The sequence below is a fragment of the Carcharhinus amblyrhynchos genome, chromosome 24 (genome assembly GCF_965287045.1).
Source record: "Carcharhinus amblyrhynchos chromosome 24, sCarAmb.v2.hapA, whole genome shotgun sequence".
Lineage (NCBI taxonomy): Eukaryota > Metazoa > Chordata > Chondrichthyes > Carcharhiniformes > Carcharhinidae > Carcharhinus > Carcharhinus amblyrhynchos.
This window is the reverse complement of record NC_137347.1, coordinates 6,190,359-6,209,522: the sequence shown is the minus strand read 5'-3', so window position 1 is coordinate 6,209,522 and position 19,164 is coordinate 6,190,359. Positions and strand designations below refer to the sequence as shown.

The 19,164-nt window shown below is 45.6% G+C and overlaps 1 protein-coding gene across 1 annotated transcript in view; it reads right to left on the bottom strand.

Moving 5' to 3' along the window:
• LOC145357706 (mitogen-activated protein kinase kinase kinase 5-like) overlaps positions 1–19,164 on the bottom strand; it is a 168,043-nt gene that overhangs the window by 133,762 nt on the left and 15,117 nt on the right. Inside the window, 2 exon segments of the mRNA XM_080211133.1 lie at positions 7,920–7,943; positions 13,708–13,847. Of these exon segments, the coding sequence (XP_080067259.1) occupies positions 7,920–7,943; positions 13,708–13,847 (164 nt within the window).

The window sequence follows — 19,164 nt, the reverse complement described above, 5'->3', positions numbered from 1 at the left end:
TGATCTGTTGGTTGTGGGATCGCATAACTCTATCACTAGCTGTTTGGCATGCAAGTCATCCTGTGTTATAGCTTCATCAGGTTGACACATTATTTTTAGGTCAGCCTGGTACTGCTCCTGGCATACCCTCCAGCACTCTACATTGAACGATTCCCTGGCTTGGTGGTAATGGTAGGGTGGGGGATATGCCAGACAACAAGGTACAGATTGTGGTTGAGTACAATTCTGCTCTGATGGCCCATAGCGCCTCATGGATGAGCTTCTGGTCTGTTCTACCACTATCCCATTTAGCAATGCCACACAACACAATCCTCAATGTGAAGATGGGACTTTGTCTCCTTAAGGACTGCAATGCTTGTGCTAATACTTTCTCTCTCTGATGGACAGATGCATCCGCGGCAGTCAGATTGGTGAGGATGAGGCTAATTATATTTTAACCATCTTGTTGGTTCTCTCATCGCCTGCTGCAGAGTCCCAGTCTAGCAGCTATGTTCCTCAGGACCCGTCCTTCACTGATGCTACCGAGCCACTCTGGGTGATGGACATCGAAGTCCGCACCCAGAGTACATTCTGCATCTTTGCCACCCTCAGTGCTCCCTCCATATAGTTGTTCAACTTGGAGGATACTGATTCACCAGCTGAGTGGGGATGGTATGATGCAGGCGAAGGGTCTGTCAGAGTGAAGCAGGCTTTATTGGCTGAGCTGCTTGACATGATGGGGGCAGAAATTTGCCGTCTACCCTTGCATCAGGTCCAATAAGTTCACCTTTTGTTGAACGGTGAGTCCTGGAGACATCCCATCACCCTGTGTCTCTGAATCCAGGAGGAAGATTGTTTCTCCTTTATTCTCTTTTCCCAGGTGGACTGTCAACAAGGGGGCACATTAGGGTGTAGATTAGATCCTGACACCAAAGTTCGAATGAACTGGCAATCGTGGTCTTCCTCAAGCATCACTGTTGCAGTGCCCAATGCGTGGCCACATTGCCACATTACAGTACAGCATACTGTGGACTAAGTAGAGGTCAATATCTGTGCAGATGTGGGGCATAAACTCCGATTTCCTTTGAGAGATGCACAGTGATTGGCACTGCTGCCTCACAGTGCCAGGGACCCGGGTTCAATTCTGGCCTCGGGTGACTCTCCGTGCGGAGTCTGCACGTTCTCCCCGTACCTGCATGGGTTTCTTCTGGTTTCCTCCCACATTCCAAAGATGTGTGGGTCAGGTTGATTGGCCATGCGAAATTGGCCCGAGTATCAGAGGGATTAGCAGGGTAAATATGTTTGGTTATGGGAATAGGGTCTGGGTGGTGATTGTGGTCGGTCCGGTCCCGATAGGCCGAATGGCCTCCTTCTGCACTGGAGGGATTCTATGAAATGTCCCGAAGCTAACACCAGGCTAGTCGGCACATAAACCGAATCATAATATCCCCAGTCTATAGCTAAAAACATTAAAATTTAATACAACTACCAAACTGAGTGGTACAACAGTCAAACCAAAATGGGTGCACCCATACAAGGGCAATAATATGAAATGAAAGTGAAACTTATTTATTAGTCACAAGTAAGGCTTACATTAATACTGCAATGAAGTTACAATGCAGGAGAGAGAAGAAACGGGTGCTAATCACATGACCCGATACTTTATTTAACTAGTAGTGTTTTAGGGTGTGACCAGCCACTTGATTTTGTTAGAGAGCAGTGATATTATAGGAGCCTCTGATAGCAGCACCTTGTTAGCAATGCTTATTACGATGTCGAAGCTGTTCCAACCCGGATTTGCTGCAGTTGAGCACACCGGTGCAGTTACAGGACGAGACAGAGTGCTTCTTATACAAGTCAGTTCCCACACACAGCCCTAACCTTGCTGCAGCCTCTGTAGCACCAGGACCATTTCAACTGTTTCACCAAACAGCCACTGTGCTTACCAAATCTTCCTCTCTGACCCCTCCCCGCTCTCCCCATTGCACCAGTTTAAATCGAGGTGGCGTTATTCACAGGCACAGGCTGTGTAAATACACTAAAGCAACGCTGACAAATATATCTTTATACCCTTGTCAGGAAGGTGACTCGCCTTTCCCTCTGCAAACTAGCTCCTTCACCCATGTCCAGTCCACTGGAATAAAAAGTGTTGCATCTTTAAATAAAACTGCTCTCTCATTTCCTGTTTACTGGCCAGAAAGTGCACATCCAAATTGAGAAACGTCTCCCTTGTTCCCCCACTTCCACTCTGTCTTCCTCTTCCTTCCACCAACTCTCTTCCTGCCCTCCCGCTGTCTCATTCCCCTCTAACTCTCTGGCCTGCCACTTCTCCCTCAACCCCACTCTTTCTCTGCTCCCTCTCTCACTCCCCACCACCTTGCTCTCTCCCCCTTCGTTCCCCTCTTTTATTTTTCTCTCTCACCCCTATCTATCATTTTTTTCCCCCCTCTCTCCTGCGTTGTAACTTCACCGCAGTATCAACGTAAGCCTTGCTTGCGACTAATAAATAAACTTCACTTTCCTTTTCTCTCACCCTTCCTGTATTTTGTTTCTCCTGCTCTAACCTGCACCATCCCACCCCAGCCTGGATGTGGGAGTTCTCGAACTGTTGCTGCTGGCCATTTTTGTGCTCCAACTGGAGCGTTCAGTAAACAGCCCTGAACTTGTTGAATCTGGTCCGCAACTTGCTGATGTCACAGACTTTGAGGAGTGCTGGAGTTTCAGCCAAGAGGCCAAACAGAGATCACAGGATGTGCCAAGGAACATAACCCATTTAAGCTCTACTCAACCTGAAAGGGATCCGCATTTAATACACTGTATCCAGCCCAGAGTGCTGCATCAAAATGCAATAATGAAGGATATTGAATTACCTAGTATCATGCGCATAGCATCTTAATTTGTAACTTGTCCCTGCAATAGACTTAGCGCTGGGACATCTTTGTCACAATCCGCAGCACCTTGGCACTGTTTAACCCTGGATTTCCCACACCTGCATCACAACCATTGAAAAGTAGAAAAGATGCAGCACAGGAAGAGGCCATTCAGCCCACTGTGTCTGAGCCAGCCAAAAGAGAGAAAAAAAATCTAGCCACTCATTGTAATCCCGCTTAAAGAACGTAGAACACTACAGCACAAACAGGACCTTCGGCCCACAAGTTGCGCCGATCATATCCATACCTACCAGGCCACAGAACTATCTATAACTCCCAATCCCATTAAATCCCATGTACTTATCCAAAAGTCTTTTAAAAGACCCCAGTGAGTTTGCCTCTACCACCACCGACGGCAGCCGATTCCACTCACTCACCACCCTCTGAGTGAAAAACTTACCCCTGACATCTCCTCTGTACTTGCTTCCCAGCACCTTAAACCTGTGTCTTCTCATAGCAACCATTTCAGCCTTGGGAAATAGCCTCTGAGAATCCACCCTATCTATTCCTCTCAACATCTTATAAACCTCTATCAAGTCGCCTCTCATCCTTCGTCTCTCCAGGGAGAAGAGACCAAGCTCCCTCAGCCTATCTTCATAAGGCATGCCTCCCAATCCAGGCAACATCCTTGTAAATCTCCTCTGCACCCTTTCAATAGCTTCCACATCCTTCCTGTAGTGAGGCGACCAGAACTGCGCACAGTACTCCAAGTGGGGTCTGACAAGGGTCTTATAAAGTTGCAGCATTACCTCCCGACTCCTAAACTCAATCCCTCGATTAATGAAGGGATTAATCCTTTACTTTGTATTCCTTCATGGGATGTGGGTATTGCTGGAAAGGCCTGCAATTATTTGCCCGTCGCTAACTGCCCTTGTTCAGAGGATATTTAAGAGTCATCCGCATTGCTGTGGGTCTGGAGTCACGTGTAGGCCAGTTGCAGATGGCAGATTTTCTTCACCAAAGTGAACCAGGTAGGTTTTATTTTTACAACAATTGACAATGGTTGCATGGTCTCCATTAGACTTTTAATTCCGGATTATCATTGAATTTAAACTTCAACATCTGCTATAGTGGGATTTGAACCCAAGAACCCAGAATATTATCCCAGGTCTCTAGATTATTAGTCCAGTGATATTACCATTACTCCACCACCTCTCCAGGTTACAGTACCTCAGATCCAGGTACCTGACTGTTTCAGTCTCAACCAGCTTAGGCAATGGATTCTACATTTAGTCTTAGGGTAGACTTTTAATTCCGGATTATCATTGAATTTAAATTTCAATATCTGCTATAGTGGGATTTGAACCCAGAGCTCCAGAGCATTATCCCAGGTCTCTAGGTTACTAGACCAGTGATATTACCACGACTTCCACCCACCACTCTCCTACCAATCACCTTTGATCTCTAGTCCCTGGTAATTGGCCCCTCATAATTTTGTACATCTCACTTAGGTCACCCCTTACCCTCCTCTGTTTGGAAAGGTTGGAGTGGTTTTCCTTCAATCTCTCCTGACAGCTGGAATTTTCTAGCCCTGGCAACATTCTTGTAAACCTCCTCTGCACTCTCTCCAGAGCAATTATGTCCTTCCTGCAATGTGGTGACCAGAATTGTATACAAAACTCCAGCTGTGGCCTCTCCAGCATCTTATACAGTTCCATCATCACATCCCTGCTTTTGCACTCAATACCTCGCCCAATAAAGGAAAGAATTCCATATGCTTTCTTTACTGCCTTGTCCACCTCTCCTGCCACCTTCAAGAACCTGTGGACATGCACTCCCACAACCCCTCTCAATACCCTCATATTTACTGAGAATTCCCTTGCTTCGTTTGCCCTCCCCAAATGTTTAACCTCACACTTTTCCAGGTTGAATTCTATTTGGCACTTCTCCACACGCTGACCCAAACCACTGAAATCATTCCGGAGTCAACACTTATCCTCTTCACTATAACTGCGCTGCCAATTTTTGAGTCATCTGCAAATTTTTCAATCATGCCACCCATATTTAAGTTCAAATCATTAATATATACAACAAACAGCAAAAGTCCTAACACTGAGCCCTTGTGGAAAACAGTTTCCAGTGGATTTCTATTTGCAAAAACTTCCATTGACCATTAAACTTTGTACCCTGTCACGGAACCAATTTTGGATCCCGCCTGCCACCCTCCCCTACGTCCCATGGGATTCTGCTTTTCTAACCAGTCTGCCATGTGACACCTTATCAAATGCCTAACGGACTATATCCACCACACCACCCTCTTCAATCCTCCTTGTGACTTCCTCAAAAAAAACTTATTAAATTAGTAAGACATGATCTTCCCCTAAAACCATGCTGACTTTCCCTGAACAATCTGTGCCTTGCTAAGTGACGGTTTATCCCGTCTCAGAATTATTTCCAATAATTTGCCCACCACCAAAGTCAGACTGACCAGCCTATGGTTTTCTGGCCTACCCATCCCACCATTTTTAAATAATGGCATAAACTCCGATCCTCTGGGACCTCGCCTGCACCTGGCGAAATTGGAAAATAATCCTCAGAGCATCCGTTATTTCCTCCCTGCCTTCCTTTAACAGACTGGGATACAATTCATCCGGGCCCAGTGATTTATCCACCTTCAAAAGATGTCATTCCCTCCAGTACTTTCCCTCTACTCTGCTTGTTGCATCTAATATTTCACACTCCTCTTTAATTATAATGTCTGCATCGTCCCTCTCCTTAGTGAAGACAGAGACAAAATACTCATTGAGAACCCAGCCCATAGCTGCATCCACATTTTAAGTTATCTTGTACATCTCTGATAGGCCCTTCCCTTTCCTTCATTGTTCTCTTAATGGATTGGCAAAACATCTTTGGGTTTTCATTGATTTTACTTGCCAACTTTTTTGTATCCTCTCTTTGCTTTCCTAATTACCTTTCTCACTTCACCCTGTACATTACATGCTCCGCTATGCTTTCTACAGTATCAAGTATTTTGTGACTGTTGTAAAATGTCTTTCTCTGCTTTATCTTACCCAGTGTATTTCCGGGTAACCAGGGGGCTCAAGATTTGGCAGTGCCATCCTTTTTCTTTACAGGGGCATGTCTACATGGTGCATGTAGAATCTCACTTTTGATAACGCGCACCCCCCCCCCCACTGATTTGACATCATTTTCCTTTCTAATACCGTATCCAGTCCAATTTTACCACTTCACCACTCGCTTTGTAATATTTGTCTTCGCCCAGTTTAGAACTATTACTGCTGTTCTTTGTTCTTTTCCATAATAATGCTAAATGTATCTATATTATGGTCACTCTCTCCAAAATGCTCCCCACTGTTACTGCATCCACTTGCCCAGCTTCATTTCCTAAGACTAAATGTAGAATTAGACTCCCTCTCATTGTTTTTAGGTAGCATGTAACAAGCCCAGTCTTTTGAAAGCAGTCCGAGAATTTTGTACCATCAGTGCCCTTCGCACTGCTCCTATCCCAATTGATATTTGGGTAGTTGAATTCCCCAAATTACTGCCCTACTGCTTTGCACTCAGAAATTTGCCTACAAGTTTGTCCAACTCCTTTCCACTGTGTGGGGGTCTACAGTAAAGTTCTAGCAGTGTGACTGCCCCTTTTTATTTCCTGAGCTTAACCTATATGGCCTCATATGATGTTTCATTCAGTATATACAGGGCAGCATGGTGGCTTGGTGGTTAGCACTACTGCCTCACAGCGCCAGAGATCCGGGTTCGATTCCCAGCTTGGGCCACTGCCTGTGTGGAGTGTGCACATTCCCCCTGTGTCTGCGTAGGTTTCCTCTGGGTGCTCTGGTTTCCTCCCACAGTCCAAAGATGTGTGGGTTAGGTGGATTGGTCATGCTAAATTGCCCCTTCGTGAAAGGGGGTCTAGCTAGGGTAAATACTTGGGGATAGGGCCTGGGTGGGATTGTGTTCGGTGCAAACTCAATGGGCCGAATGGCCTCTTTGTGCACTGTAAGGATTCTATGACACCTTCTCTCCTCACAGATGTAACTGATTCCTTACCCTTAAATGCTCCACCCCCCACCTTTTTAATCCCTCCCTCGAACTCTATATTCAGGGGTGTTGAGGTGCCACATTTGCCTCTCATTAAAGACCATGGATCTTGACCCTCTCCTGTCCACTCACCAATGTCCATCTGGAACTACATTCAGCAGGAGTGAGAGTGTGGGTCAATGCTGCTTATCCACTCCTTTACTCCCTGCTGGCGAAGCAACTTGCATTCAGCCTGCCCAGAGAATCCTCCCGACATCCAATTTTGCATTCGGCGCAGATTCTCAGCCAATTTATAACCCACTCCAGAAGCCCAATGCACAGTCGCAATGAGTATTAATTGGGGAATCATGCCTGGACATTGCAGTAATATCGACCGTGAATGAGGACACCACATTCACCCATCCTGTACATATTGGCCTGATATATTCCACCATGTGACCTCTACACACCAATTAGATCCCTCTGCACTCTCCCATCAAACATCCTCAGGGTAGGTACAGCAATGGCTAAATACAGAATAAAGTCTACACTGTCCCAACAAACATTGCTAATAGCACATATTAGATACAAAGGTTAATAATCAAAGTTTTTGTGCTGTCCATTGTAGAACTATTGAGGCTACTTCACATTGAACCACTACACTCAGACAAAAAAAAATCATTCTTTTAGTCATACAGAGGTTTACAGCATGGAAACTTGCCCTTCAGCCCAACTTGTCCATGCCACCCTTTTTTTGTAAACCACTAAGCTAATCCCAATTGCCCATGTTTGGCCCTTATCCCTCCACACCCATCTTATCCATGTAACTGTCGAAATGCTTTTTTAAAAGACAAACCTGTACCCGTCTTTACTGCCACCTCTTGCAGCTTGCTCCAGACACCAGGGTAGATGTGACTCCTAGTCCGCGGCACAGTAACCCTCCCATCTCATTTTGTTCTATAATCTTTATCGATTCTACAGCTTTAACAGACTTACTCATTTTTAAAGGTTACCATGGAAACTTACCATATTTCTCTGGCAAATGATGTCCTGCAAGCAAAACAGAAAATGATCAATCAGCAGTTGATTTTAAAAGTTGACTTCACAGAAAAGCATTGCTCCAACTTTGTATTTTGAAATATCATGTGTTATTTAGCCATAGACGTCTCTTTAAGGAGACAGACATGTGTTCATCAGCAAGCAAAGGGTTAACTGTCAGATACTCTCTATTCCAGGTTGTCACTGTAAGTAGGGAGGCCGTACTGGACACAGACTGAAGTGGAGAGACTGCCTTCTCCAGGAGATCTATTCCATTTCTCTCCAATCTCAAATCAGCTCAAACCCGGAGATTCGGGTCATACTTACATTGTAAGTAATGCGGTTCAGAAACTGTTGCCACAGTTGTAGGGTGATCCTGAGTGTCCTGTAAGGAGCTATACTCCAAGGTGGCATAGCCTTGGCAATGGGCACCCTTGACATGTATGTGCACCCTTTGGAATGACCCTCAACCTGAACACAGTCTGGGTTACAGCTCACAAGGAGTTTGGATTGCCATGGCAAAACGCGCTTCTAATGCATGTTCTCGTGTTCTACATGCATGTTAGCATGTGAGGCTATAGGTGGTGATGTCATTGGCTCAAGTTCATTCCATAACCAGTAATCTCTCCCACTCTTCCCATTAGTGTTGGAAGGATTTTCCAGCTGATACTCAGCCTGTGTTAGGGGCGGCACGGTAGTACAGTGGTTAGCACTGCTGCTTCCCAGCTCCAGGGACCTGGGTTCGATTCCCGGCTTGGGTCACTGTCTGTGTGGAGTTTGCACATTCTCGTGTCTGCGTGGCTTTCCTCCGGGTGCTCTGGTTTCCTCCCACAGTCCAAAGATGTGTGGGTTAGGTTGATTGGTCATGCTAACTTGCACCTTAGTGTCCTGAGAGGTATAGGTTAGAGGGATTAATGAGTATATATGTAGGAATATAGGGGTTAGGGCCTGGGTGGGATTGTGATCGGTGCAGACTCAATGGGCTGAATGGCCTCCTTCTGCACTGTAGGGTTTCTATGATTCTATAACACACCTTCCTTGGCCATCAACCTGGAGCTTCTGACTCAGAAACAGGGATTCTACTCGCTTAACCTTCACCTCCTGTGTTAGTAACATTGATTTTTGGCTGCTCTACTGTGCTGTCACCTGGTAACTAGGTGAGGAAGAAAGTCCATTGAAGAACTCCTTCAGAAAGTTGAAGTTACATTAAAAAAAAAACTGTATTTTTGGTACGTTCTTCCGAGATAAGGCTTATCAGTCAGTCTACCAGCAATGGAAGTACATCGCCTGATTCGCAGTCAATTCCCCAGAGAACATCATGTCGAGCAATCACTGGCATAATGCCAGCTAAACAGCAACAACGTCAATTCTGAAAATGATTATAGTGTTTGCACATTAGTTCTACATCCATTATTGCTCACATGACTTGGGAGTCAAGTGGTTGCAAAGTCAAATGTATTAATTTTAGAAGAAGGTTTGCATTTATTTATTATCATGAAATGAACACCATGTATCCAAAAGTGCTTTAAGCCAATCGGGTAGTTTTTGAGAGTGTTGCAGTGTAAGAAATGCCAGTTTACTCCTGCTTGAATTGTCATTACAGAAGGACGTTAAAGAGGTCTCATTGCCAACCGGAGGAGTGTTCATTCTGGGAAACTTTATTCACTATCTTAGAAACCTCATGAACAGCGGAGACTATTTGCCACCCACCTGACTGGGTCAGAATTCCAACATTCAGCCTTACATTTGTATCGCACCTTCTCAGGATTCCCAGAGAGCTTCGACAACTAACAAGAAATTTTTGAGGTGGAGTCACGTAGGAAACACAGAAGCAGATTTGTGCGCAGTAACAAACTCCAATGTGATAAAGATCAGAAACTCTGTTACTGATGCTAGTTGCGGATTAAACATTGGTCGTGATACTGGGGGAAGTGGGAGGGAGAATCCTTCTCTTCATCCATGGGACTTTTTAATCTCTCCAAGAGAGCAGATAGGACCTCAGTTTAATAATTCATCCAAACGACAGCATCTTCAATGTTGCACTCCGTGTTGGAGTGTCCGCCCAGACTCTGTGCTCAAGTCTCTGGGCTGAAATATCTCAGTCTTTCCACTGAGTCAAGGCTGACCGGTTTCCCTGAACAGCAAGCTTTCGTCAAGCTCCCCTCAGACAGCTCCACCATAAAACAAGCTCGGCGGCACTTCCTGAACATTTTAACAAGTATGTTTACAATGCTGCTGAGTCACGGGGATCGACATTGGAGCCAAGAGCAGCCACAGAGCATTTTCGTGTTTGATGGTGCAAGGGACCTTTTCAGTTTGAGTAAAATGCCAGACTCGATGAGAGGACAAGATAGTGCAGGTTTTGTTTACGGCAGAGTTTCATTGGGCGCAGGGTGCTGGCGACATCAGTATACATAGCTACGTCTCGGTGATCGCACCCTCGCCTGCGTCAGAATCTTGTGGGGTTCAAGCCCTGTGCCAGAGGGAGATATTAATACATCACTAGTCAAAGGAGAGCAGGTGTGTTCTCCTGGGATTCCTGGTTAACAGTTATTCCTTTACAAAACAGACAATCTGATCATTATTAGATTGCTCTTTGAAGGAGCTTGCTGTGCGCACATTAGTTTTTGCATTTTCTACACTTCAAAAAAGACTTATGAACGTAGGCCAGTCCATCATGCAAACCAGCCTCCCATTCATTGACTCTGCCTACACTTTCCCCTGCCTCGGCAATTCAGCCAGCATAAATAAGGCCCCAGGACATTCTCTCTTTCACCTTCTTCCGTCAGGAAAAAAAATACAAAAGTCTGAGGTCACATACCAATCAACTCAAGAACAGCTTCTTCCCTGCTGCTGTTAGGCGATTGAATGGATCTACCTTATATTAAGCTGATCTTTCTCCACACCCTAACTTTAATGCAACACTATATTCTGCACCTAATCTTTCCTTCTCCTCTATGTATTCTTTCCTTCCCTCCTCTGTACTCTATGAACAATATGCTTTGGCTGTATCGTGTGCAAGAAACAATACTTTCAACTGTATACTCATACATGTGACAGTAATAAATCAAAGACTTCACCATGTGGATAGAGTTTTGAGATATCTTGAAGTTATGCAAGGCACTATATAAATACACGTCCTTTCTTTTCCTAAAGTGGAGATTGGCATTATCCTGTGGATGAGGAGGGAAAAAAAAAAATCAGGCCAGCAAATGCTTATTGGGGTCAAGTCAATGGGACAGGAAGGGAAGCCATTGTTGGAAATGAGCCGGCCACAGTGGGCCTGAAGCCTGATCAAGAGGCCCTGCTGAGGAGCACAACAGTGGAATGGTCAAATGGGCCACAAGTGCAGAGAGATTGCAGAGAAGAAGGAGGGGCATTGCATCTGGGTCACCTACACAGAACCTGACTGAGACCAGGTCAGTCTCTGAGGTGTGGGGTGGAGGGGTGCACAGAGGGAGCTGTGCTCAGGTCAGCACAGAGATGGGCAACAACTGGTGCTCACAAGGAGTGCAGCACAGTGACGGGGGTCTTAGATGAGCCAATAGGATGCAAGGACATTGAGTTGAGGGTGCGCCTTTCAGGATGGAGATGGGCCTTGACAAGTCAGCACACAGGACAAACTGACCACAACCTTGGATTGGTCAATTTTGGCCCTTGACAGAAAAAGCAGGGCCAGTTATTCCTTTTGGATACGTACAGAATTTGTTATTTAATCACAAAGAGAATAAATGATCAAATGAGTCCTATAGAAGAGTCACATGGACTCAAAACATTAACACTGATTTTCTCTTCACAGACGTAGTACGATGCTTGGTACTGCTGCCTCACAGCACCAGGGACCCTGATTCAATTCCAGGCTTGGGTCAGTGTCTGTGTGGAGTTTGTACATTCTCCCCATGTCTATGTGGGTTTCTTCCGGGTGCTCCAGTTTCCTCCTACAGTCCAAAGATGTGCGGATTAGATCAACTGGCCATGCTAAATTGACCCTGGGTGGGACTGTGGTCCATGTAGACTAGATGGGCTGAATGGCCTCCTTCTGCACTGTAGGGAGTTTATGATTCTATGTCTGTCTGTGGGAAGTTTGCACATTCTCCCCATGTCTGTCTGGGTTTCCTCTGGTTTCCTCCCACAATCCAAAGATGCAATGGTTAGATGGATTAGCCATGGGAAATGTGTGGGGTTACAGGGATAGTGGGGGAAAGGACCTGTGTAAGGTACTCCATCGGTGAGAGTTGGTGCAGACTCATTGGGTCTAATGGCCTGCTCCTGCACCAAGGGATGCTATGATTCTGTTCTTTAATGCTCCCAGACCTGCTGAGTTTATCCAGCATTTTCTGTTTCATGTCAGATTTCCAGCAACCACAGTATTTTCCTTTCTATTAAAATATCAAATGGGATTGGCATAAATCCTTCTTACAGAGAACGATGCAGAATCAGAGAGACAGCCTGTTGGAACCCTGTCCAAGCGAGGAGACAGATTATGTACTCTGTCAGTCTGGGAACGCGAGGCCTTCATTTTTCAGCTATATTTATCCTCAAAACACAACTGGACAGCAGCTGACACACCCAGTGAAGAGAACCTTAACACAGTCAGCAGCCACATGACCCTCAGTCTGAACCTGCAGGAGGGAATCGGGATTACACCAGCTCTGACACACACCTAAAACCCAGGCAGAAAACAGAACAAAAGGTGGCAACACAACTTGATTGGGGTATTTGGAATCATAGAATAGCAGAATGTGCACTGACCACAATCCCATCCAAGCCCCATCCTCATGTCCACCCACTAATCCCTCTAACATACCCATTTCAGGACTCTAAGGGACAATTTTTAGCATGGCCAATCCACACACATCTTTGGACTGTGGGAGGAAACCAGAGCACCCGGAGAAAATCCACGCAGACACAGGGAGAATGTGCAAACTCCACACGGACAGACAGTCACCCAAGCTGAGAATCGAACCCAGGTCCCTGGCGCTGTGAAGCAACAGTACTAACTGTGAGCAATAGGTAAAGATGCTGTTAACACATGTATCTGTAGAGCATAGAGAAATAGCTTAAAGTTAATTAGACTGGATATAGTTAGGCACATTGATAACCCACATTATGGAAACAACTGTGAGTTTAGTCACAAACACAGGACATAAGGTTCGATGCTGCTAACACAGCAATAGTTAGGGATAATAAAAAGACTGCCTGTAATGTAGAGATAACATCAGAGATGTGATGTGCAGTGAAGCATACACCACATCCTGCAGGAATGTAAGAGGCCCACGTTATAAAAAGCAAATGGTCTGCAAGATGTGTTGTTTATACAACTAAGCATAAAAGGGGGAAGGGGTCACTGAGATGGTTGGGACAGCAGTGATTAAGTTGGCAAAGGATTGATTTCCGCCAATCTGAACTGGACATATAACAGTGTTGGATAAGATGGATGAGTTTGCTAATGCACTCTTGTGATAACAGGAGACCTGGTTAGATGGAGAGTAGAGGGGATGGGAACTTGGGTCACCTCGAGCCAATAGGAGAATGTCAACACATAGATGGGACAGGGACCACCAATTAGGAGAGAACATCACATTGCAAAGCCATCACAATGCTTGTAAAAAAGGTATAAAATGTGCTGCAAATCTATGTGAGGTGTGCCTATTTCGCTAGACACCCGGTCTTGCGAGAACGTCAAATAAAATCTTGCTCCTTCAGAACTTGACTTGACTAAATTGTTTAACTGTGAGCTGTGTTTCTCACGCTAACCACTGTGCCCCCCCCTTACCTGTAGTGACGGCAGCGATGTCAGATTACTGTTGCAGCAAAGGACTACATTGTTCGTCATACTGAAACTCTCACGGACACCAAGGTGATAGAAGAGTGAAGGTTGACAGTAAGGGTCAGCCATCTCCACCACTGCAACATCTGGAGACAACAACACCATTAATAGAACACTTGGAAAATCTGATCAGCGTTACATCTAGGTTGGGCTACATTCTTTTAGTTGAAGGATATCTATCTGACAATACATCTCCCCTCACTTTGTTCCTTGTTCTTATCTTTTATCACCTTGAAGCCAAACCCTCCTACCACTCCCTCCCTCCACCTACGCATCACCTGTACCCAGGACACTGAGGTCTGAAGAACGACCTACTCCTGGGCTTCCCATCAGCCAGAGAAACGCTCACACACCCTCTCTACTGGGAACAGGCCTGGTTTCCACTTCCAGTCTCACAATGGAGGGGGTCAGATTGAGAGGGACTGAATAGTTACATCCAGTCTCAGAGAAAGGACCTGAAATTAATATTTCAATCAACAGGGGGGGGGGGTCAAAGATTAAACCCCAAAATTACAACCCAAAGCGCATCCCCCGACGTTACAACCCAAAGTGTAATCCCCAACATCACAACCGCAGCATCTCAGCAGAATAGCAACAAGATAGTGGGAGTTATAAACAAGTAGCTGGTCTCCAACAAGCAGCATTGGATTTAATTCCGTACCTTATGTTATGGTACGATTAAACATTGTAAATTCAACATAATTCACACACAAGGCACTGAGAAACTGCATTATAATTTATTTTGGGCCGGATTCTCCAGCCTTGCCTGTAGCTGGGATTCTCCTGTCCTGCTGCAATGAACCAAGACTCAGCCGAGCACCAAATTCTCACTGGCAGTGACAATGGAGGGGGAACAACGGGAGAATTCCAGCCGCAGTCAACCCCGTCTATCCCATCTCCACAAACCTCCCCTTCGTCTTTACAAAGGAGTCATTCAACACAGCATTAGGTAGGTCTCTCGAATCAAGGAAGCTTACAGCAATGCAGGAGGCTATTCAGGCCAATGTGCCTGTGCCAGCACCAATTAGTCCCACTCCTCTACCCTTGCCCCATATCCTGGGCAAATTGTTATTCTTCAAGTACATCTCAAATTCACTTTTGAAATGTACGATGGAATCTGCTTGCACCATCTTTTCCATGGAGCAATCCGATCATAAATGATGGTGTGAAAAACATTCACATCTTCCCATTGGTTCTTTGCCAGTTGTAGAAACATAGGAACTAGAAGCAGGAAGAGGCCATTCAGCCCTTCGAGCCTGCTCCGCCATTCATTGTGATCATGACTGATCATCGAATTCAATATCCTGATCCCCCCCTCCTTCCTCCCATATCCCTGGATCCCTTTAGTCCCTTGAGCTGTACCTAATTTCTTCCTGAAAATAACACACTATTTCTGTGGTAGTGAATTCCACATATTCACTCCCCTCTGGGTGAAGAAATTTCTCCCCTCAGATCTAAAAGGTTTGCCTTTATCCTTAAAACCCTGACTCCTAGTTCTGGACACCCCCACCATTGGAAACATTCTTTCTGAACCTACCCTGCCGAACCCTGTTAGAATTTTATAAGTTTGTATAGCGTTCCCTCTCACTCTTCTAAACTCCAAAGAATATAATCCTAACTAATTTAGTCTTTCCTCGTGTGACAGACCTGCCATCCCAGAATCGCTGTACTCCCTCTATAGCAAGGGCACCCTTCCTCAGATAAAGACACCAAAACTGCACACAATACTGCAGATTATCTTAAAGTCTTTGGCGTACCCTGATAAATATGTTATGACGGCCACCAAGGCCTTGGGGAAAATGATGAGTAGATCTACCCACGGGCTTTGCGGAGCACAAGCTGCCTTATTGAGTGAGTGGAAGTTCGGCCAACGGGAATCAGCCAGCGTGGGTTTCTAGCCTGTAACTGTACTAGGATCGGAGTTCTAGATCCCAAGGTGAAGACGACCTGACTGTAAGCTGAGGGAGCAGAGAAGGTGGTGACTGAAGCCAGCATCTGGCTAAATTACTACAAATGATCCTTATGATTTCTTAACCCGTTTGAGGATGATCACCTGGTATTTGTCCTCCAATTCTGCAGTTATTTAAGTCAGATAGCCAGCTTGTCACATCATTTCATCTTCAAATTGCCTTCCTTATCCTTTCTTTCTAATGAGCCCTGAAGATTCTGTCTCCTTACAGAGCAACACTCACACCAAGCCTGGCCACTCACTATCGCTTCACCCCCGTCCTATTATCATTCTGCTACTCAAAACAGCGGCAAGTAAAGTATCCCCTCCCCCATCACCAAATTAACCAAACTGTTGCCTTGGCTGGCATCACTGTAGTGTGCCCATTTCAGTGGCAGAATGAACAAAATAACTCAGAGATGTTCCCAGACATTCACAGTCAGAATAGTGCTGCCCAAAAGTGTGATCACTGCTGTAACGTCAGAAACAAAGCAGCCATTTTGTACAGAGGAAGATCCCACAATAATGCTGTGATAATGTCCAGCTGGCCTCTATTATAGAGTCAGAGAGGTTTAGAGCATGGAAAGAGGCCCTTTGGCCCAACTTGTCCGTGCCGCCCTTTTTTTTAAACCCCTAAGCTAATCCCAATTGCCCGCTTTTGGCCCATATCCATCATACCCATGTAACTATCTAAATGCTTTTTAAAAGATAACATTTTACCCGCCTCTACTACCACCTCTGGCAGCTTGTTCCATTCACACACCACCCTCCGTGTGAAAAAATTGCCCCTCTATACACTTCTGTATCTCTCCCCTCTCACCTTAAACCTATGCCCTCTAGTTTTAGACTCCCCTAACTTTAGGGAAAGATATTGACTGTGTACCTTGTCTGTGCCCCTCATTATTTTGTAGACCGCCATCAGGTCACCTCTCAGCTTCCTACATTCCAGAGAAAAAAGTCCCAGTCTATTCACCCTCTCCAGTCCTGGTAGCATCCTATTCTGGCAAAGTTGATTGGAAGGATATTTGTTGATCTGGGTACCAGGGGGAATGCTCTTGTTCTTTAAAAATAGCACCATCGGATTTGTTTTTTTTTTAAATACCCATTTGAGGACCCACAGGATCTCTGTTTAACTCAACTTCTGAAAGATGGCACCTTGGCTGGTGTGGCATTCCCTCAGCACTGCGTTGGACTGTCAGCAATGGCTCTGCGCTCAAGCCTTAGGAATGGGACATGGTCTCACTCCCTCAGCTGGGAGAACATTCAGAATTCCCAAAGAAACACGAAGCTAGATCATCGTCCAAATATTCAAAATGTCATGTTCAACAAATAGCTGGGAAACACCTCAAGACAAACACTCGAGTCTTTGTCCTTCAACCACACTGTGGTTTTTTTAAAGTAGGGGGAATAATCACTTCATTCCATATACGGCCTAGAATCTCTAATACTGACTCACAGCACACACAGTTCCAATGTCAGACGTGAAAGTGAATACATATTTACTTTGGAGCCCAGCCATACTCAAATGCTGGGCAGGCTGAGGTAGATTTAACAGATACCCTCTGCACGCTCGCTCTATGCTGGACTGATCCACTGGGTACAGCTGACTCCCTACAGACTGCAGGTTACACAGCTACAGAAGTTGCAGATCAAGATTGCATTCCGCCCCCACTGAATTTTACAACATGTCAAAACATATCTTGGGCAGAGCTGCAGGGCAGGATGTGGGCTGCAGAGAGAAGGGCACAAAACATTGGCAGACATTCCAGGGAGATGCCGAGCGAGCACCGCACCGTCAGAGGGTGGGCGCCGAGCGAGCGCCGCGCCGTCAGAGGGTGGGCGCTGAGCGAGCGCCGCACCGTCAGAGGGTGGGCGCCAAGCGAGCGAGCGCCGCACCGTCAGAGGGTGGGCGCCGAGCGAGTGCCACACCGTCAGAGGGTGGGCACCGAGCGAGCGCCGCACCGTCAGAGGGTGGGCACCGAGCGAGCGCCACACCGTCAGAGGGTGGGCACCGAGCGAGCGCCACACCGTCAGAGGGTGGGCACCGAGCGAGCGCCGCACTGTTGGGGAGGCTGCCGTTCAGATGCTTTTTCAAAAGTAAGGTTCCACCTTTCCTTGGGAATGTAATGGATTCAGGAAAACTCTTAGCAGGTGAGATCTCCCCTGCATCATCATTATCTCACTGCTGTTCGTGGGAGATCAGTGTTCAAACTTGTCTTTTAAAGTTGCCTACATTAAAACGGCATTTTGCTTTTATATCATTGGCTATTGGGACACCCTGAGGTCATGAAAGATGTTCCATAAAGTCCTTCTTGCTGTAATAACATCCGGCACTGAAGGGATTAAACTGAAAGGGAAACATTCGATTAACTTGGCTGATACAGCAAAAATTTACTTTTTAAATTTCACCTCAAGGTCAGCATCATTCCTGTCATTCTGACCAAGGATAGAGTGCTCGATTCTGACACAAACAGATTCACAGTCACAGCTTTCCTTCTACACAATCGCCGGACTGAGTTGGGAACGGGAACCGGATAATCCCAATAATTCACAGAATAAAGAATCAATCAAACCTCAACCTGCATTTTTATAGCACCTTTAATGTAACACTGTCCCAAAGGGCAGTACCAGGGACCCGGATTCGATTCCCGGCTTGGGTCACTGTCTGTGTGGAGTCTGCACATTCTCCCCGTGTCTGCGTGGGTTTCCTCCCACAGTCTGAAAGACGTGCTGGTTAGGGTGCATTGCTAAATTCTCCCCCAGTGTACCCGAACAGGTGCCGGAGTGGGGGATTTTCACAATAACTTCATTGCAGTGTTAATGTAAGCCTACTTGTGGTAAGTAAACTTTTAAACTCAGCGTGAGTTCCAAGGTGTGATTGTTTTGAACTTCCAGGAATCACAAGGTGAAACAAGCAGGAATCAAATGGAGAAGGGGCTGCAGTTAATGAATAATTTTATTGCCCAGTTTAAGCAGTCAATGAACAGAGCAGTGGGGATAGCAACAAGTGAATTAGAGCAAAAGGAGGAACAGGTCAATAAGAACACTACAAATTAAGTAAACAATTAAACAAGTGAATCAGTCAATTGGCAGCGCTACCGGAATCAGTGAATCACTGCAGCAACACAAAAATCAATCAATAGGGACGTCAGCAAGTACATTTCCTGCAAATGATTTACACTCTACGGCTGTGCACTGATTTCGTTCTGCAGGTTTTGCAAAGTGTTGTAGGTCACATCATTCACTGGTTGCAAATGACAAGTTAAATAAAGAGATTTCTTATTAAAGTAAGCAATCCTTTCAATGTACCAGGGTACTCAATTATTACCGATTGCTACAGCATTATAAACATTAACAGCTTCCAACCTGACTCAATAGGAAGAAAGATCACTGGGAGCAAAGTTACGAGAATTAGGGATTAACGGCGAGAGGCCAAAGTTCAGAGAAGTCAGCAT